Below are 20,457 nucleotides of genomic sequence, written 5' to 3' on the forward strand. Positions count from 1 at the left end.
TCAAAACAGTATGCGCCGTGGAAGAGGCCAGACACAGAAGGTTACGTTTTGCATGATTCTACTTACGCGGCGTGTGCAGAAGAAGAAAATCCAAAGAGACAGAACACAGATGGGTGTTGCCCGAGCTGGGGGGCGGGGAGGGGGGGAGGTTGGGAGTAGTGGGTATAAGGTTTCCGTGCGGGGCGATGAAAAAGTTCTGAAACTAGGTGGTGGTGAAGGTCACACGGCAACGTGAATGGACTTAATGCCTTTGAACGGTACGCTTTAAAGTGATTAAGAAGGCAAATGATACGTGGTGTGTATTTTACCACACAAAAAAAGAGTCAAGCCATGCGGATACTAGAGGAAAATATTTGTGAATTCCTCGACAATCTGGATTTGGGGGAAGGCTTTGTATTGATGGCTAAGTGCTTTTACTACCGTCCAAGGGCCATTTCCGTGTCTCTTGAGAACCCTCTATTCGTCCATACGATGGGACGGTTGTATGGGACGGCTGCCATATTGGCTCAAGGATATCATCTGTGTATTTTTTTCTACAGCCACATAGCACTCTGCTGTGTGGATGTACCTTCTTTCTTGGATCCACCTGCTCTCCCAGATGTGAGTATATCTCCAGTGTGTCTGCTCAGAGGACCTAAAAGCAGCGACGCTCCAATAGCCCCGAGCACATTTAGCGCCTAGATCCTATTTCTAAATACTACTGGCCACTGGACGTAACTAGGGCTCTTTGGAGAAATGGCTGATTCCAGGCCAGGGCAGGGAAAGGACACGATGAGGCTCGAACACTTTGCTGCACCAGCAAGTAAGGCAGTGTTTCTGCCACAACAATGGGGACGGTCACAGGAAACAGGGACCTGCCTGAGGGGCTCCTGCTGGCCAAGTCAGGGACAACTCAAACATCCAAGTAGGATCGTGACAAACCAAATTGTTGACTGAAACAGGAATCCGTGAGTACATACATACATATATGTCCACACACACACACACACACACACACAGAAAAGGAGATTTCCTTCCTGAGTGCAATTCCAATCAATCGACATAGAATTAGCGATAAAATCAGACCATATCACCTTTTGGCCACCACCCTGGTCATAATTCAGGCAAGGCTAGTCAACCGGTGCTAAAACTAGCAAAGGAAGAGGCGTCCGGGTGGCTCAGTCCGTTAAGCGGCTGACTTCGGCTCAAGTCACGATCTCACCGCTCGTGAGTTCGAGCCCCGCGTCGGGCTCTGTGCTGACAGCTCAGGGCCCGGAGCCTGCTTCAGATTCTGGGTCTCCCTCTTTCTCTGCCCCTCCCCTGCTCGTTCTCTCTCTCTCAAAAATAAACATTAAAAATAAAATAAAAACCTAGCAAGCGCAAGTTTGGTGACAAAGAAGATATTTACAGAACTCCCCAAATCACTCCCCATGAAATATTTATTGCTTACAAAGGGAAAGATAATAATTAAAAAAAAAAGTTCACTTATTTTTGAGAGAGAGCGAGCGAGCATGAGTGGGGATGGGGCAGAGAGAGAGAGAGAGGGAGACAGAGATTTCCCAGCAGGCTCCATGCTGTCAGCAGAGAGCCCGACGTAGGGCTCGAACTCACGAACCATGAGATCATGACCTGAGCCGAAGTCAGACGTTTAACTGGCCACCCAGGTGCCCCCCAAAGAGTAACTTAATTGGGCTCTTACTGTGGCAGACGCTTCCCTTAACCAAGTGATTAGTAAGCATCAGCAGGGACAGGTCAGAGTGACATCACCTGCTTCCCACCGTGATGCCGGGACAGGACACGAGACGCGGACACTGCCCGACCAGGGAACCCGCATCTAGGCGTAAGGACGTGTCAGGCCAACCCCACATGAAGCGGTCTACACAATGAACAGCTTGTGGTCTTGGAAAATGCTGAGATGGTGAAAGACAAGACAGAGGGTTGCTCCGGATGAAGACAGTCGGAGGAGAAAGGAGAATCAAATGCAATGCTTCACTGGGGGTTTCCTCCTCCAAAAGATGTTATTGAGATAATTTGTGAATGGTGAATAAGGCCTGCGCTTTAGCGAATACTACCGGATGAACGTCAATTTCCCGATTTTGAGAAGTAAACTCTACTTTGGAGAATGTGCTCATTTGAATGAAATACGCACTGAAGTATTTAGGGGTAAAGGGACATTATGCCTGCAGCTTATTCTCGATGGTTCAGATTTCATACAAACACGTGCACAAATATTTACATATTCGGTGGGGGGCGGGCGGTGGGATACAAGCCAATGTGCTAAACTGTTCGCGCCGGGGAATCGGGATGAAGGGTACGTGAGAATTCTCTGTACTATGTTTGCAACTTTTCTGTAAGTCCGAAATTGCCAACATGAAATGTTACTTTCACCGAGGAATTAAGAAAGCGGTGCGGCCAGAACGCAGGGTCCATTAGCCTCTCCCCCCACCGTGGCCCACCATCACGGTTCTCCGAGGGAAAGGAGACTCTTCCGGAAACCTCCCCTTGCCTTTGCCCAAAGAACAGCAACCTCCCCTTATAATAATAACCCGGCAGCCCAGCCCAGGCTGGCGCCCTCACTGGCACCTTTCAGGGACACCTGCATGATCGCCAGCAGAGGGCGCTCTCCCAGGGGACCCACGCTAGGTGCCAGGCCACATAGCTCTGCAATGTGTTGGCTGAACTTTTCAGGAAACTTGGATGCCACGCATACTTTTCCTTTCTTTGTGGGTAGGCAAGATGAGTCACGTTTTTCTGAAGTCGGCTCGGCCCCAGGATTCAGTCTCACCAGCTGCCCCGATCCAGAAAGCTCCAGCAGTGGCTGGTGAGCCCTGCCCTGGCTTTGGCTGAGCCAGGGCGGCTGGGTGGGGAGGGGGGAGGGCGGACTGAGGATGGGATGCAGGGCGCAGGAGCACAGCCAAGCCGGGGAAAGCCTTATTTAGCCAGGCGCAGCGTAAAACAGACCCGAGACGGGAACTGGCATGCAGGACTCGTATTTGGGGATCAACACCCGCCACGAGGAAAGCAAGGAGGCAGGCTTGGGCCTCACGTGACACTGAGAGGCCACGCAGACCCGGTGAGGCCCCTACAGAGAGTTCGGGAGCTGGGGCGACCCCTCAGAGCTGCCCTGAGGGGGGCGAGGGGGCCAGCCCTCCACAGCTACTCCCTGCCCAGCTGTCAGGTGCCGTCCTGCTTCGGAAGGGGGGCGACGCTGTGGGGAGGGGGGGGGGGCTCTCTGTCGTCGTCGCAGCCCGCAGCGTGGGGACCGAGCCCCCTCACTTCTGAAGGGGAAACCGGGAGGTACGGCACGGTGTCTGTCCATCACTGGGACCCACGGTGGCGGAGGCCAGGTGGGCTGGCCATGAGATGAGCTCAGAGCCAGCCAAGGGCCTGGGTGTGGACGACACGGCGAGACCGGATTTGCGGGATGGAGAAGGGGGTGAGACGGGGACGCCTGGGGGGGGGGGCTCAGTCGGTTCCTGCGGGCCGCCTGCTTTTATAAATAAAGATTTATTGGAACGCGGTTTACGTTTTGTCTGTGGCTTCGTGTCTACAAGAGGCGTGGGGTGGCCCACAAAGCCTAAAATATTTGCCACGTGGCCTGGCACGCGCCTCCACCCGACGCCGGCCCCGCCTAACCGTGTGCCCACGACCCTGCGCGTGCCGCTCGGGCTCCGGTCACGTCCCTGGGCTTCCCACGGGAAGGAAGGGCCACGCAGATGAAGCGTGCAAAGGACGGGCTGCCGGGCGTGAGAAGAGCGCGTGTGGGAGGAAAGAAAATCAGGTCCCGGAGGCCGGAGGCGGGGGCGAGAGGGGCAGCTGGAATTTGGGGGCAAGCGAATAAGGTGATTGGGGGTCGGGGTGGGGGAGCGGCCAGTGTCTACCTGCTCCGGAGCGTGGCTGGGAAGGGAGAGCCTCAGGGCCCCTTGAGGCACGTTGGAGGGCCAAGTTCTCCTGCTGGCCGCCCCCCCCTCCCCAGGCCTCTTGCCGCTGAGGCATGGGCACCAGCTAGCTGCACAGGTCCTGGGACGTCCCCTGAGAGCGAGGTGCAAAACCGGGCACGCAAACGATGCCCAGGGAGCGATCGGCAAACACGGGAATCTGCACACGGGAAAGCAGTGGCGGGACCACATATCAAGGACATCCTAGAGCTGACTCCTGTCAATGGAGGTGACACTGAAGTTTCCCTAAGACCCTCTCGGCTTCCTGTCACCACAGGGCTGGGGGGGGGGGCGGGGAGGGATGTGCCTGGATGCATCAGCCACACCCAGGGGCAGAGCACAGCACCCAGGGCTCACCGTCGCACGGTGGCATCCACTCAGGGGCTGGCACCTTGCTGTGGGTTCTCACTCGCTCTCCTAGCGGGTCCCCTGCTCTGCTGGGCACACAGGGACCTGTCCCTGCAGCCGTGACGCCCAGGCTCCTTTCTCAGCTGGCTTCTGGCCCTGGGTGGCATCTCTGACCGTGGCCGCTCCCCATCCATCCAGGCAGACCGACCGCCAACCGCGGCTCCCCAGTTCCAGCCCCCACCCTGCCCCGGGGCTGCCCTCCTCCGTCCACCTCTCCGACCCAGGAAAGGCACAGGCTTCGTGCTCATCTCTGGTTTGCCTCCCTGAGTCCCGCTTAGCTTCTCAGCAACCTTCTCCCTCACCTTTATAACCACACAGCCATTAAGTTCTGGCTGTTTTAAATACACGGATAGTTCGGTCGCACAGGTAGCCGACTGACCTGTAACGAGACCAGATTCCTCAAGAGAACGGAAGACCGAGAACGGTCGGTACAGACGTTCTGCACAGAAGCCAGCCTCGAGTTCCAGACCCAAGTGCTGGGGGACGAAAGTCACTCTCTCGGACCCCTGTGCGCGCGGGCACGCTCACAGGCTGGCGGGCCGCCTGGCGTTGGCCGGCTCCGAGGGTAAGGCGAGGCAGGGGGTTCTCGGCACCGGGAAGCCCTTGGCATGTGAATCAGAGACTCGAGGCTCTAAAGTTCATTCCTTCGCACACAGTACAAAACCTCTGGCATTTTACGGGAAAACAAACTTGTATTTGAAAAATCAACTCAAGTTGCCGGCAGAGAAAGGAGAAGCTGTCTGTGATCCAAGATAGACATGGTGTGAAAGGACCAGGAGTTTTCCAAGTTAAACAAACTCCTCTGGAAAGCTCATGCGCATTTCAAACGGCTGGCAGGGCACCCTTCGATTCGGATCCACAGACAACGAGCCGGGTTGACGGAACGGAGACGTAACCTATTCCGGGAGGACAGTCACCCGTGGCGGGATTTTGGTATTTCGGCTTAACGGCCCACCGAAAATTAACTTTATTTGGGGTGTTCAAAGTCCACGTGACCTCGGTCGCAGCGGTGAGCCGGTCCTGGAGAGTTCGAACGTCTACCACGGCTCGTCTCTGGCAAAGCCCCTGGAAGTTCCCAGCCAGACCCACTTTGCAAGCGTTCCACAGCCTTCCTGCGCTTCATGACCAGCGAGGGTGGTATCTTCTGAAGCGCACCCCCCCCCAGCCGCACCCCCCCCACCCATGAAACCAGCCGTGTGGGTCAGAGAAAGCACGCTTTTAGAACAAACGGGCATCGAATTGGAAATAGAGGGCAGAGGCCAGGGTCGACGCTGGAGAAAAACATGCATGTTCTGGATTACCGCATACGACGTGTCTCTTGCTGGGGGTCACCGTCAAAGACATCCCAATCCATGCAGCCTGGGGTGAGGCTTCTGGCCTCGCCTTCACGCCCCGTGCGGTAAGTTCCTCCCACTGGGCCGACGCACACTCCCTGGGTCCCGGGATCTGCCCTCCACCTTTTCCTCTTTGCCCGTCCTCCAGATGCCACGGTCGTGACCTTGAGTCGCCGTCAGTGTAATGAGAGTAGGTGGCTGCCCAGGTCAGCGATTTTCAATGTGTTTTTCTGGTAGGACAAAGATAACGTTCCAGGGCCCGGGTGGTGGGGGGGGGGGGGTGGCGCTGACTTCCCTCCATAGCCGTCACTCAGTGTAGACTAGTGCCCACGTATGACAACGAGATACCATTTCTTGCTCAGTGGGGGGCCAGCTGCCAAAATGCCACCCTGTCTGAGACCCCGAGAGCCATCACTGCACGACCGTGGGGTTCTGAAGAGACAACTGCTTCCGAAACGTCTGGCAGGAACTCCTCCTCAGTTATACACTAAGTGTGCCAACCGCGCCCGAAATACGGAAACTTTCACTTCTGTCACGTACATGCTGGTTTGAATGCCTGTGTCAGACCTGTCCCTGCAAGCTGGTCTTGGTCTGGGGTGGCGGGGGAGAGGGTAAGGCATTGTCGCTCTCGGAGCCAGGAGCCCCCAAGGGGAAGAAGACAGAAAAGGGAGCCCCGGGGGACCCCAAATGACTTTCCCCTTTACAGTGTGATGGGGACCAGCCCTTTTCCTGCAGGTTACGGCAGCTTTTCATCCTTCCTCTAGATACATCTGCTTACCCAGCTGCACCCTCCGCCCAGACCCCCGTGCTCTCCTCAGGGAGGACCACAGTCAGAGGCCTTGGTGGGGGGGGGGGGAGGCACTGTGTTGCTTAAGGCTCTGCCTTAAGCGCGTGGACCTGGAAGAGCGTGGGGGAAAGTAAGAGGCAAGCGAGTGGAACACGAAACACACGATCTTCCGGAAGACAGAAGGCACCCGAAGCAGATCGGAGGGGAACACGGAGCGCGCAGATACTTAAAATAACAGTTGTATTTCTGAGCTCTGGCGGACTGCTCACGGCAAGCTGATCTTAAGGTACGGCTTTCTGGAGATGGCAGGGTTTGAGGACGTCTCAAAGGAGGTGGAGGCCACCAAGACAGATCTCCAGGTCTACTCCAGCGGCTCCCAGCTGGTCCCCCCCGACCCTCCCTGCCCAGTAGCCGGCTAATGCCTCCAGAGAGCAGGACATTCGCTGAACAACACGTGCTGACGATCGCTCAGCGAAAACCTGGAGTCCTGCCCTGGCCTGCAAGGCCCCCGCCCTGCCTCGCAGACCTCACCAGCGTCTCCCTCCTCGCTCAGTTCTAGCCACACCAGCACAAGGCTCGGCAGGTGCCCCCGCTCAGGACCCCTGCGCCGTTCCTCCCTCTGCCCACGCGCCCGTCCGGCTGGTCGGCTCCCCGGTTCTATCCCACCCTTGCTCGATGCCTCCGTTTCCCATGGCCCAACACGGAACAGCTGCCTCCAACCCCAGCCATGCATCTCCTTTTCTCTCCTCCCTAGAACGTAATCCCCACAAGGGCAGGAGCTCACTTCCCGCTGGCTGTATCCCGGGTGCCTGGCACATAGCAGGTTCTCATTAAATACCGACTGAGCAAATGTAGTCAAAGTGAAATGATCCCCCCCCACCTTCAACCCCCCCTTAAAAGGCCTGGTGGGGGCTGGTCAGGTGTGAGGTCCACCCGTCTGCTCAGGGACATCAGCTTTCTTCTGTGTGGGCTATGCATTTGAAGGTAGACTTCCCAAGCTGGGAAAAACCAGGCAGGGACAGCGAGCGAGTCCTGCCTCTGTCCTCTGGGCAGAGCCAACCGGCTGGGGCATAAGGCTCAGCATGTGAGGCTGTATCGCCCCCTAGTGGTCACTCGGCCACAAAGCCAGAAAAACCCCAGAAGCGTGCGGTGCCCGATGGGGGGCTGTTAATGGAACCCAGATCTGCTCTCTCACCCCCACATTTTTCTATGGAAAATCAGGCTCAAACGAGCATTCAGAATATGGAGGCAAAAGGGGGACACAGAGTAAACCCGTCTTGTCTTGAACGCAGGAGAGATTTAATACGGATGGCCTTCACTCGGCTCTGTGGTTCGAGGTCGACCGGCCGCCCCGGGACTTTGGACCCACGGCGGCCATCCCTTCAGAGCCTCTCAAGTCATTGAACACAACGTAGGAACTTTTCAAAAGTAAACTTTTTTTTTTTTCTTTTTTTAAGGAAACAGTGGGAGGAATGGCATATAGAAAAAGTGAGTTTACAGAAGGCAGAACTCTAACAACCAGACCTGGCCCAAAGTCGGCCTGATAAGCGTGTTCGGTTATCTACTCTGTTGAGGGTGAGTTTGGGAGGAAAAAAACAAAAAGGCTGGGAACTGACATTTTTGTGACGCTTTTGCTCACCTGCACTGGGCACTTCCCCTGTCTTAAGACTTCTGCACTGCTCTTGGCTGGCTCAGTCATGGTCACCCTATGGGACTTCTCCTTCCCTCGCCATCCTCCACAAAACAGCACCCCCATCTGCCTCTGTACCCTGCTCTAGTTTTCTTCATAGCACAGGGGGAAATTAAAGACTGTGCTCCAGTTCTCCTCCCGCCCCCAGCCTTCCATCTGGAATATTCCCAATTTTTCAGCATTGCTCTGGTTGCCATCCAGATGAATCTCACCTCTGTTACCAAAGAGACGTGTATCAGTCAGGATCCTTTACTGACCTATACCGGAGAAACATAACTTAAAAGAGACTAAACTACAAAGACATGTGTCATCTAGAATGCTAAGCTCAGTGATGTAAGAGGATTACGTTCCCACCTTCCTGTTCCGCCATCTTGCATGTTGGCTATGGTCACAAGATGGCCACCGTGGCTGGAAACCACAAAGTAAGGAGAGGGAATTAGTTCTCGTGTGTCTCTTTTTTGTTGGGGGAGGTGCGTCTTCTTTGATTCCTCACAGAGTTCTCCTTACATTTTGTTGGCAAGACATAGGTCCCGGTTCACCCTCCAGGCCAGTGGCCCCGAAGCCAGGCACTTCCCCAATGGGAAAGGGATAATTCCAACTGAATCAGACCAATGGGAGGTCCTGCTCTGGGGCTGGGCCCCGAATAAAACCAGGCTCCGTACAGAAGAAAGGGGAGGGGCAGCTGTCAGACGGGTTATCAGAGTCCGCCAACACGTGGTAGGGACAGGCCATGCACTGGAACTTTGGAGAAGGAGGGGCCAGCGGACAGGGGGCAGAAAAGACAAGAGAAAGGGGCTGCACGTAGCAGCCGAGGGCAGCATGGCCGCCTTCTGAGTCTCCAGAGCTCGAGACGATCTCGGCAACAGGCAGGAAAACATTTCTCAGAACGTGCCTAATAGAGGAAGGGGGCTCAGCTATCTGACAGTATTTACGCAGATGTGTGCACACGCTCTAACATATATATGTATGTGTGAGGACCAAAGAGGTGCAGAAGAGACTGTATCGTGGCTCTTCAGGGCCCCAGGGAGGAGCCACCACTGAGAGGCAGGGTTAATTCAGTGAAGTCAGAGGGGCGGCCTGGTTCTTCTCAGGAGCAAAATCCGGGAGTCCTCAGGACAGGGACGGGTCACACTGTGCTCAGCACCTGCCGCGTTCAGACCAGACGAGCTCACGCACACCGACGTCACTACCAAGCCTTGGGACCCAGAACAAGTCACTTTTGTCAGGGATTAGCAGCCGTCTTGCAGACCTGACCTTGAGCCTGAGCTCAGAGCTCACTGATAAACGCCGTGGCAGCCACCTGCAGAAACGCGCTTGGTGGTGCGAACAGGAGGTCCCCACCCGCAGCAGCGCAAGTCCCCGAACAACCCGGAGGGACCCAGATGGCCTCGGAGTGGGTGAAGGCAGTACTGGGGAGACAGACAGCCTTGTCGGGGCCACGAGGACAAACGGAGGCGTCCCCCAAGCACAAGCCCAGCAGTCTAATGGAGAACAGAAGCCGACACCAGTGAGGGACACAGGCTCACGTCCCTGGCCTGTCACAACCCGCCGGCGTATTGACCTTGGCTCCTTGCCTCTCAGCCTATAAATGCGCTCATCTCTCCTATCTTAAAATAGGCCAATCCAAAACTTCCATTAACGCCAAGCCACCCACTCACTCCCAGTCTACCTTCACACCTCAGGATCGGCTCAGGGGGGCCCCAGCAAGAAATGAGCCCAGGTTCTCAGGGGTTCCACGTGAGAAGGGTTTCTCTTGGTCTCGTCTCCGTCCCGCCCGGGAAGGCGGCTGGCCCCGCTGCCCTCCCCACTGAGGCACCGGATCCGGGCCCCCAGCCTCCGACACCCTCAGCACCCGGCTGTCTTCGCCTCCAGCCTTGTAGACGCACACGGGCAGGAAGTGATGTCCTGTCCCCGACTTTGGTGGAAACCGCTTCACGTGCAGGGAGGGGCCGGGAGGAGTAGAGGAGCTCACGCCGCCTTTGGGCACCAGGTATCTGCCGCCCCTCCCTCCCCTCCCCTTCCCTTCTGACCCAAACACCTCGAAAGCAGCCATCTCTGTCTCAGTCCTCGGCCCGGTAACACGCTCTCCTTCCTTCCCCGGCTACTCAAACTGCCCTCTTGGAAAGTCGCAGTGACAAAGCACATCAGGAACGTATTGCCTAGGGGCGCCTGGGGGCTCAGTCAGTTAAGCCCCGACTTCCGCTCAGGTCATGATCTCACGGTTCGTGGGTTCGAGCCCCGCGTCGGGCTCTGTGCTGACGGCTCAGAGCCTGGAGCCTGCTTCGGATTCTGCGTCTCCCTCTCTCTCTCTCAAAAATAAATAGACGTGAAAAAATAATAATAATAAATGTATTGCCTCGCAGTCTGCAGGTTCAAAGTCTGAAACTGAGGTGTCAGCAGCTCCCCCTGAAAAGCCGCCAGATCCTTCCTTGCCTCTTCCAGCTTCCGGTGCTGCTGGCAACCTCTGGCATCCCTCAGCTTCTAGAACCACCCCACCGGTCTCTGCCTTTGTCACGTGGCTTCACCCCGCGTGCCCGTCTTCTTACAAAACACAAGTCGTGTTGGATTTGGTGCCCACCTGACTCTAGTGGGGCTTTATCTTAATTACACCTGCCATGGCTGTATTTCAATCAGGTCACGTTCGGAGATGACTGGGGGTTAGGACCCCAACATCTCTCTTCGGCGGGGACACAGTTAAATCCACAAAAGTTATTATAAGGGTTAAGCGAACTTGTATATTTTTATAATCTACCGAACAGTGTCTGGAATAAGTTATTCATCTCACCTGAGTCTCCAACCTAGCCCTTGCCTGACAACTTGACTTTAATGCCTTTCTCTGACCCCCGTATCCCTGCCCCGCTAACCTGACCCTGCCCATGGCATTTGCATCTGGACCCAGTGTCTTCCTAACACGATTGGACAACCTCCTCCACGATGCTTTTGCATGTCTGTTGTGCGCAGAGCCTGAAGGCTATTCGTGTACCTCCAGGAACTACAATAAAACAGCAATTTCAGACCCCATCTCAGGCCCTTTCTCTGGGACACCACGTGAATAGCACAACAGAGCACGACGCAGAATACTCAGCCCCCTCCCGCAAGTCTTCTAGAAAGATCCCAAGATGCCATCATCAATTCTCACACACGCTCAGCCGTTGAGGGTGAGGAAGCAGCTGGCCGCAGGCCTGAAGTCTATGTTCTAGAATCACTCATGGCAACAACAACGTTTACCAAAATCCATGCGGGAAGATGCTTGTAAAAAGGAGACATTTGGGGGAAAACACTAATTGGTGGGAACCTGGGAGGGTGGTGTGGAGTCTGGAGGTGGGAAGTGAGGCCACAACAAAACTCACCGGCCAGAAACCTGCCTCCTCCTCTCGGGTGTCAGAAATGGTCTCAGGGACAGAAATGCCTCAGGGCTGGTTTGGTGCTCCCTACCCCAAACTTCTTAATTTTTTAAATTTTTTTTCTTTATTTACTCTTTTTTTTTTTTTTTAATTTTTTTTTCAACGTTTATTTATTTTTGGGACAGAGAGAGACAGAGCATGAACGGGGGAGGGGCAGAGAGAGAGGGAGACACAGAATCGGAAACAGGCTTCAGGCTCTGAGCCATCAGCCCAGAGCCCGACGCGGGGCTCGAACCCACAGACCGTGAGATCACGCCCTGAGCCGAAGTCGGACGCTCAACCGACGGAGCCACCCAGGCGTCCCTCTACCCCAAACTTTTAAAGCTCATTTACAATCAATAACGAGACCGGTATCATGGCTGTGTGTTGGCATTTCTACTGTCATATCTTTATCCTGACTTTTGAGCCAAAACATCATTTGCCCAAAGAGATCCCTTTACAGTTAGAAAATCCATCCTCAAAAGCCAACGACGGGGGTGCCTGGGTGGCTCAGTCGGTTGAGCGTCCGACTTCGGTTGTCAAAGTTCCAGGACCCTTCCCCGGTAGGAAGTAAAAAGGACCTGATTTATCTGAAGGCTGGTGGTTACTGAGAGGCTAAGCCACCAGGGGCTTCAGACACTCAGTTTCACAATCAGAACATCTTTCTTCAGCATTAAGCCAAAACGAGGTTTTTGTTTCTTATGGAAATGTAAACACTCCCGAGAGAGAGCTCTCCCTTTGAACAAAACGCACGCTGGCCGATAAAATCTTGAATCCGAAGGAGAAGAGAGGGGAATTCTTCTAGAAATGTCAGGGGGAGGCGCGAGGTCTGGGCTTTCCAAGTTATAATGACTGACATCAAAGCGTCCACCGGGGTGAGAGAATCCAGTGAGTTCTACAGTTCTCTGTCAAGCGGAGCATGCTATAGACGCGGTGTGACCAAATCTGGCCCAGTTTCTTTCTTTTTTTTTTTTTTTAAATTTTTTTTTCAACATTTATTTATTTTTGGGACAGAGAGAGACAGAGCATGAACGGGGGAGGGGCAGAGAGAGAGGGAGACACAGAATCGGAAACAGGCTCCAGGCTCTGAGCCATCAGCCCAGAGCCCGACGCGGGGCTCGAACTCACGGACCGCGAGATCGTGACCTGGCTGAAGTCGGACGCTTAACCGACTGTGCCACCCAGGCGCCCCAAATCTGGCCCAGTTTCAAAAGCGTCATCAAGGAAATGAAGGTTTGTGTCCTCATAGTTCATAGCCTGCCTTGCTCCACAAAGGATCCGGGGCACTTTACAAGGAGACAGAAGATACATCCGGATATTCCGAGTTCAAACTAGGGTGGGAGGACGGGCACGAGACTTCCGGGCGGGGGGGGGGGGGCGGTGCACAGGACCTGAATGAGGAAGGTCTCACATCTGCAGACCTCGGCCAGCTCGAAGCCGTCTACCTGGGTGCGGGTGGGAGCCAGCCGCCCCGTCCCGGGCACCAGTGGCCAGCCTGGTGGCGCCCCCTGGCCGCAGCCTAGAGAATGGACCTCAGGGCGCCCCCGTGATTCGATTCCCATGCTGAAGTTACTTCCAGGAGAAAGCGTGCCCTTTGCCAGCGGAAGACAGAAATCCTGGGGAAAGACCACGGACAACTGAGCTCAGGACAAGCTCTCCCACCTGGGGCTACCGCTGCTAGAAGGCAGGAAGGAATGCGCTCCAGGGACAGACCAAGGAAGGGATACGTGCTGGTCCCTGCGGGCACGGGTCCTACGGGAGCCTGAGATGGAGACTAAAAAAGCTGTTCGACGGGGCTTGCTGGAAGGTCACCGAGAAGCCACAGGCCGGGGCCGGCGGCCGAGGAAAGAGCTCCAGGCTGGCGGGTTGGCGGCTTCTTCCCTCCGCAAGGCGGCCTGGGACCCGACGTCCACCTCAGGAGGCAGAGGGCGAGGCCCGATGATGGACGGACGTGCATGACAACTCGGAGCAGCTGCAGGGCCTGAGGGAGCCAGGGACGTGGCCTCCGCGGCAAGCGGTCTTCTGTGCGAAGGCCAGAGGGAAACCTCTCCGCCGGCCGGGCTCCGAGGGAGCATCGGTGTGCGTGCGTGCGTGTTTGCTTTTTTGAAGCGGTCTTCCTTCCGTGGTCAGTTTTCACTTGTCTTTCCTTTATCGTCGCTGCGAAGAGTCGCGCTCCTCCAAGCCACCGAGACCTCTCGCTGAATGCGGGCAATGCCCCGTCTTCGGAAGCGGCAGGCCTGAGAGCCCAGGCCAGCGGGCGGACTCACCGATGAACAAAGGCAAGGGGTTTGTTGGATGCCCTCTAAGTGCCCAGCGCCGTTCTAGACACTGAGAAAAGAGCCCGGGACGAAACAGAGGCCCTCGTCTCACAGCGCGTACGTTCTGGAGGGAAGGGCAGCCGAGAGAAGCGATAAAGACCCGCTATCTGCAGCGGAGAAAAAGCAGTGTGGTGTGGAGAATGCTTCTATTCTGTGCAGGCGCCCGAGGAGGGCCCTTCCAAAGAGGAGGTGTTGAGGGGCTCCTGGGGGCTCAGTCGGTCGAGCGTCTGACTTCTGCTCAGGTCACGATCTCGCGGTCCGTGAGTTCGAGCCCCGCGTCGGGCCCTGTGCTGACAGATCGGGGCCCGGAGCCCGCATCGGATTCTGTGTCTCCCTCTCTCTCTGCCCCTCCCCAACTCACACTCTGTATCTCTCTCTGTCTCAAAAATAAATAAACATTAAAAAAAAAAAAAAAAGAGGAGGTGTTAAGGGGCAGGGTGGGAGCTGGGGGTGCGGTGGTGTCCCCTGAACGCCGGAGCACCCCTCTAGAGGTGTCCCTGCCCCTCCGTCCTCCCCAGAACAGTAACTGAGCTTCGGGCTCTGGTCTCACTGCCCAAACTCCCACGTCCCGCCCAGCTCAAATCCACCTTCTGGAGTCTTCCGTTCACTCCCTGGACCCCATCAAGTACCTAAGCATTGCTCCCTCGGATAGCTCGTGCTTTTCCCACGCGGACCATCTAACTCTTCTCTACCCAGACCAATGTACCGACGCTCTCAGCATCAAGCCTGCAAACTTCTGGGGATGGTGAGAAAGGCTGTGAACGCTCCCATCGCGTTTACACACATATTTTTTGCACCCTTTACAAAGGCCTGACACCCCAAGATTTTCATCCACTTTTCGGGGCGTTTAAATAACATGTAAAGTTTCGTTCCACATGGAAGTGAGTTTGGTGCAAGGAACAACCAAGGAAATACCTCTATTTTCCTTTCTCTTCAATGGCCGGCTATTGTCCTATTATTGGCTTCTATATTCCTAAAATCCCCTCCTTTAAAGAAGAGTCTTCGTATCTGGGTTAAAAGTAGATTCGGGAGTTAGGTCACCTGAGTTCAAATCTTGGTTCCACCGCTTACCAGCTGTGTGGCCTTTGCTCAATGACTTGCCCTCTCTGTGGCTCAGTTTTTATTTTGATAAAAATGGTAAAAATACGACTTTATAGGGTTTTTTATGAAGATTAAAACAACTGTTACATAGGACACACTTAGACTGCACGTAATAGGCATTTGTAATTGTTTACGTTTATCAGGCAGAATATTTACATTACAATAATTAATAACGATTAGAAAGCAAAGTTTAGTGACGTGACATTAAACCACTCTTGAGGTCCTGCTTTGCTGACTGTGCAAGATTGTTTTATTATTATCTAAAAAACTTCGGGGCGCCTGGGTGGCTCAGTCGGTTAGGTGTCCAACTTTGGCTCAGGTCATGATCTCGCGGTCCGTGAGTTCGAGCCCCGCGTCAGGATCTGGGCTGATGGCTCAGAGCCTGGAGCCTGCTTCAGATCCTGTGTCTCCCTCTCTCTCTGCCCCTCCCTCCCTCATGCTCTGTCTCCCTCTCTCAAAAATCAATATTAAAAAATTTTAAAAGCCTTTAAACTATTATTTGAGTTCAGGAACATACTGCCATGGGCTTTCCTTTCCTTTCCTCATCTCCAAAGGCAAGATCAAACTCTAAAAAAAAATCTTTCGAAGTTAAAGTTTCGCTGTTCTGGAAGCTTCTACTGCCACAAGGCCACTTCGGATTTCTTGAGGTGCGAGACAGGGTCCATTCTGGACCATAATGTCTCCACTGCAACTGCTCGATCCTGACACTGCAACGTGAAAGCGGCCACACTCCAAAGAAATAAAGGGGTGTGACTGTTTCAATAAAGCTTTATTTACAACAACTGGTGGCAGGCCAGAGTGCGTCCCCAGGCTGTAGTCTGCCCACCAGTGTATGAGAGGAAGAGGCAAAAAAGCAGATTATGGTTTTGGGTGGGGTAAGACCCTGACCCTCAAGAGAAACAGGTTTGCTCCTACATAGTGGGGCTGCAGGCATTACGAGAAAGACCCAGAAGCCCCAAGACATGTCTCGAATCAACGTGCCACTGGACCTTAGGCCAGAGGTAAATATCGGTGGAAGACTGCAGCCACGCCACGGAGGCAGCTCCTCCATGAGATAAGATCCTTCTAGAACAGAGCTTTGGTTCTCTCCCCTGGGCCAAGAACGCCCGCCAGCCTGGGTACCCATTGGTGCCAGGGCCAGATGTACCATCTGGAACTGAAGCTCCCACCTAGATTCCCTTCCTCGTTCTCGGAGTGTCTGAAGACCGAATTATCTCCTTTTCCTTTTTTAGTTCCCCCTTGAAAAGGAGCGTGATCGTCGTTTCTGTCTTCCTGCTTCCTTTCCCCCTAACGACCGATCACGGTGTTTATCCAGCTTGCGTGTGTATCCGTGCCACCCGGGAGGCTGCTGAACTTTTAGGTCCTGCGCCACCCTGTGGGCCCTAAGTCACACGATAGAGAGGCAGGCGGCAGACAGAACTCGAGGAGGCATCACCTTGAGAGGGTGGACTCGGAAAACATCCTTGGTCGGTGGTTCAATGGCGGTAGCACGGGCGGGTGTCCTGGGGCCCGGTCTTCTCTGGTCTGAACATCCCTTCCCAGAGAGCTTCTGTGGAGAAGCCAAGCGCCCACCCCCACGAAATCAATGCTTGTCTTTAGGAGCAGCTGAAGCCATTCCAAAGCTCTCCTGAGCCCCTTCTGCAGCTGCCTCGCCAGATGGTGGAAAGGAGCCTTGACAAGCAATGCCTACTCCATAGCATCTTATGAGACGGACCTTTGAAACGGTATCTTCCGGCCGAGAACACCGAAGAACGCTTTACAATGCCGAACAGAAAAAGGCAGCAAGGGCTCCTGCTTCCCAGGGAGCTGAGAGTCTGGCCCTTGTCCACTAGCCAACATCCCCCCCTCCCAGACCCCGTATCGTGGCTTCTCCTTTCTACCTTCAGAAAGGACCCTGGTCGTAACAGGCTGGCCACTCCACACCCACAAAAAACCGTCTACGCCCCCAGCCCGTGATGTGAACTGTACATCTTGGCTTTTCCCATACAACCCGTGTCCTGTCTTGGACAGTGTACCCCAGACTCATGCCTTCCCAGGAACCTCAGAGGGTGACCTTTCTGAAAACAGGGTCACCGCAGATGCCCTCACGCTAGAGTCGGACAGACGGGCTGCTAATCCAATATGATTTAGCTCTTATAAGAAGAGAAGAGCCTCACGGACGTAGACACAGGCGACGATGGACGCAGAGACAGAGATCGGAGAGATGCTTCTACAAGCCAAGGGACACCGAGGATTTCTGGCAGCACCCGAAGCCAAGAGGAAGTCGCGGAAGATTCTTCTCCAGACCCTTCAGAGGGAGCACCACCCTCCCGACATCTTGATTTTGGACTTCCGGCCTCCAGAAACGTGAAAGTAGACATTTCTGTTGTCCCAACCATCCAGGTTGGGGTACTTTGTTACGGCAGCCCCAGGAGCCCGATGCAGCCTCGTTCTGCCATAACCAACGGAGGCTTGATGCCACCGTTGAAGAAACAGGACACGCCGATGAAGATCTGTCTGACATCCCCTCCTCTTAGAGGACATTTGAGAATTTCAGCATCTGTGTCAAGGAAGCTGGGGATGCTTCCTAGCACGCGAGGACATCGGTGCTGGGACACAGGCCTCCCTCGTGGGCTTTGTATATATAGTTCCCAACTACATGTTGCCCCCCTGATGTCCCCTGGAGGGCCACTGTGTCATATGACATCTGTGAATTTATGCTTAGGTCTGCTCATCGAGGGGGATGACTTCGGGGGTACTGGCAACAATATCCCACACCACAAAAAGAAAAGAAAAGAAACGAAAAGAAAAAGAAAAGAAGAGCGTTCCCCACCCTCTCCTTGCAAATCACAGAGTCTGAATTTGCACCGCGTGCCCCGGCCTTGCAGATCGAGTATCGCTTTAGCCTGCAGGTCCTGAGGGCAAATGCAGGCTGGGAAGAGACGACCTCAAGTCACTGCCCTCCCCAACAGGAGCTTTCTGTCATCAGAAAAACCCAGAAGGCGCGGGGCGATGCGCTGAGACACGGGGGGAGGAGAAAAACTCCGTCTCCTTTACAGGTTGCCTCGTGCATTTCCGCTTATGATCAACAGTGCTCCGTGGAGAGTATTTTCTCCTCCACTCATGAACACTCACGAGCCTCAACTCTCTCTTAAGCATACGTTTCCTTCCCTTGTTTCTCTAGATCAACCCCAGCTGCCCAGAGCCCAGAACAGAAAGTGAGGATCTGTCAGAAACAGGGACGCTCAAACCCCACGAAACCAGCCACGGGCCGCGAGGGCCGCCTCTGACAGACCACAGCACTGCTGATTTCAGGGAAGGCTGCCGGCCAGAGTGTCCGCGGCTGTCCTTAGAAGTCACACTGTGAGTACCGGGATGTTTCTGGTTAGCCTCGAACCGACGCCTTAGTACAGGGAGAGAGTGACAGGTGGAAAGCGGCAGTGTTCCGGGGCGACGGCCGTTCTTGGGGGACGGCCACAGACATAGGTACTCAGCACCAAGTCACCGACAGCCACCCAGCCAGCCTGGGCGCCCCGCAAATGGCACCGTGGCCCCGCGGGCCGTAGGAAGGTCCCCAGCGGCCCGGCACCCACCTGAAACAATAGCATCAATGTCTTACTTTTTCTGGAGCGGGAGAAGAACCTGATGCCCCCGGGCGAGGTAGACGGGTTGGAGTTGGGGGAAGATTCTTTGGAGGAGGAGCGAAAGATCCCACTGAAGCTCATGCGGCGTGGGGAGCGCGGAGGGGACTCCTGGTAGGAAAATGGGAACACGGTTTTGGGAGAGCCGGGGCTGGCCTTGGGCCTCACGGGAGCAGACACGGGGCTGGAGGGCTGGTGCTGGGGGCCTCGAGAGAAGAACCCTTTGGAGGGGCTGCCCGAGCTGCAGGGGCTGTCCACCTGGGGAGAGACAGACAAACAGAGGGGTCACTCCGAGCACGGGCACTCAGACCTCAGCCCCGCGCCCGACCCGTCGCGGCTGGACCGGTCCCTCCCCATATTCACCGCCACCCGGGCTGCACCTTCGTGGCACCCTGCCCCGAGCTCTTCTACACACACCGGGAGCGACCCCACGGGCCGGAGGAAAGGACCTGACCCAGGGTGGCCCGTCCGCAGGCCCGTCAGCACCACCCAGGGCTCCGCTGACCTCCACCCAGCCCTCTAGAAGGGGCTTCCTGGAGCAGACGAGCACGGAAGAGGCAGCGACCCCTTTATCCTATTTGTGGGTCTATCTCCTGGCGTCTACTTCTTCACGCCTCACGTCTGTCCTTCTCGAGGTCTGACTACCCTGGCACGATGGTCTCTTGGCCCTCTTCGAAGGAGGAAACACAGGGGCGCCTGGGTGGCTCGGTCGGTCGACCTGATTCCGGCTCAGGTCGCGATCCCAGGGTCACGGGATCGAGCCCCGCGTCAGGCTCGGTGCTGGCAGCAGAAAGGCTGCTTACGATTCTCTGTCCCTCTCCCTCTGCCCCTTCCCTGCTCTCGCCCTCCCTAAAATAAATAAGTTAATAAATAATTTAATAAAGAAGTAACTTAATTCACAGAATTTAAAAAAATTCAGAGGAGGAAACGTATACCTCTAAGGCCTGAACCACGGCCGGCCTGGGGCTTGAATTCCTCCCCCCCACCCCAAGCTGCTGTGGCATCAGGATGACTGGGGCTGGTGACAGGGCTCAGGAAGGAAGTTAACAAGGCCCAGTTCGCTGGTGACCAGACCTTGTAGTTACGGTTTGAGAAACGTCGACTCCGTCCACGGCGTCAAGCCGGGGCACGTGACTCACGCACTTGGACGGACGTCGGAAGCCAGAGCTACACCTGCAGCCTGAGCGCGAGGGTCTGACCCCGACTCACCCCTCACTGGGCCTCCCTGTGCACAACTTAGTCTCGTCGTGCCTCAGTTTCCTCATCTGTAAGCCGAGGCGTCACGCCCGCCTGCCCGCCCGCCCCCGAGTCACAGGAGCTACCCTCTGTGCGTTCGTTTGCTCCTGTCGGTTTGGCAAACTTGCAACACGGGGGCCAGAAGGACCTCAGGGCCTACCCGGTCCCACGGTAGGAAGGAACAGCGACGGGTCCACGGGGCTCACAGGGCGAGGAGGAGGCCGGGCAGGGAACCGCCCAGCGTGCGGAGACCCCGCGATGCCACCCAGCTGGTGGCCACAGGCTCGCAAAGATAGGTGAGGGCACGAGGGCATGCACACGACCAGAGGTAGCATCTGTGGGGCTCTGGCCTCTGTCCCCGGGGGGTGTCTGAGCGACCCAGGGCCCCTGTGAGCTCTTCCCCCACCAGAGGGCGCCCCGAACTGGGCTTAGGACTCCTCGCTGGAGGTTATGCATCTCCCGGGAGTGGGGGTGGGGCTGAGGGGGGCCTCAGTGACCCTCAACCACAAGTCACTTCTCCCTACAACTCCCCACTTTATACTAGAGGGCCCGTGGGGCCATATGGGGGTGCCCAGGTGGGCTCCACGTCCGTCCCTTCAGTGAGTGAGCTTCTGGGCCAGAGGCCGGGACTACAACAGTCACAGACCACAAGCGCGTCTCCTT

General features: G+C 55.6%; 1 protein-coding gene across 5 annotated transcripts in view; it reads right to left on the minus strand.

Annotated features, from left to right (window-relative positions):
* Nucleotides 1–20,457, minus strand: part of PRKAG2 (protein kinase AMP-activated non-catalytic subunit gamma 2) — a 261,354-nt gene that overhangs the window by 159,396 nt on the left and 81,501 nt on the right. For all 5 annotated transcript variants that reach the window (XM_047094666.1, XM_047094665.1, XM_047094664.1 and 2 more), the window contains exon 3: nucleotides 18,537–18,816. In XM_047094666.1, coding sequence (XP_046950622.1) covers nucleotides 18,537–18,816 — 280 coding nt within the window. The remainder of the gene's footprint in view (nucleotides 1–18,536; nucleotides 18,817–20,457) is intronic.

This window comes from Lynx rufus, unplaced genomic scaffold, assembly GCF_022079265.1.
Source record: "Lynx rufus isolate CCGP_SWC_20201006 ecotype Redwood Valley unplaced genomic scaffold, mLynRuf1.p SCAF_4, whole genome shotgun sequence".
NCBI classification, from domain to species: domain Eukaryota; kingdom Metazoa; phylum Chordata; class Mammalia; order Carnivora; family Felidae; genus Lynx; species Lynx rufus.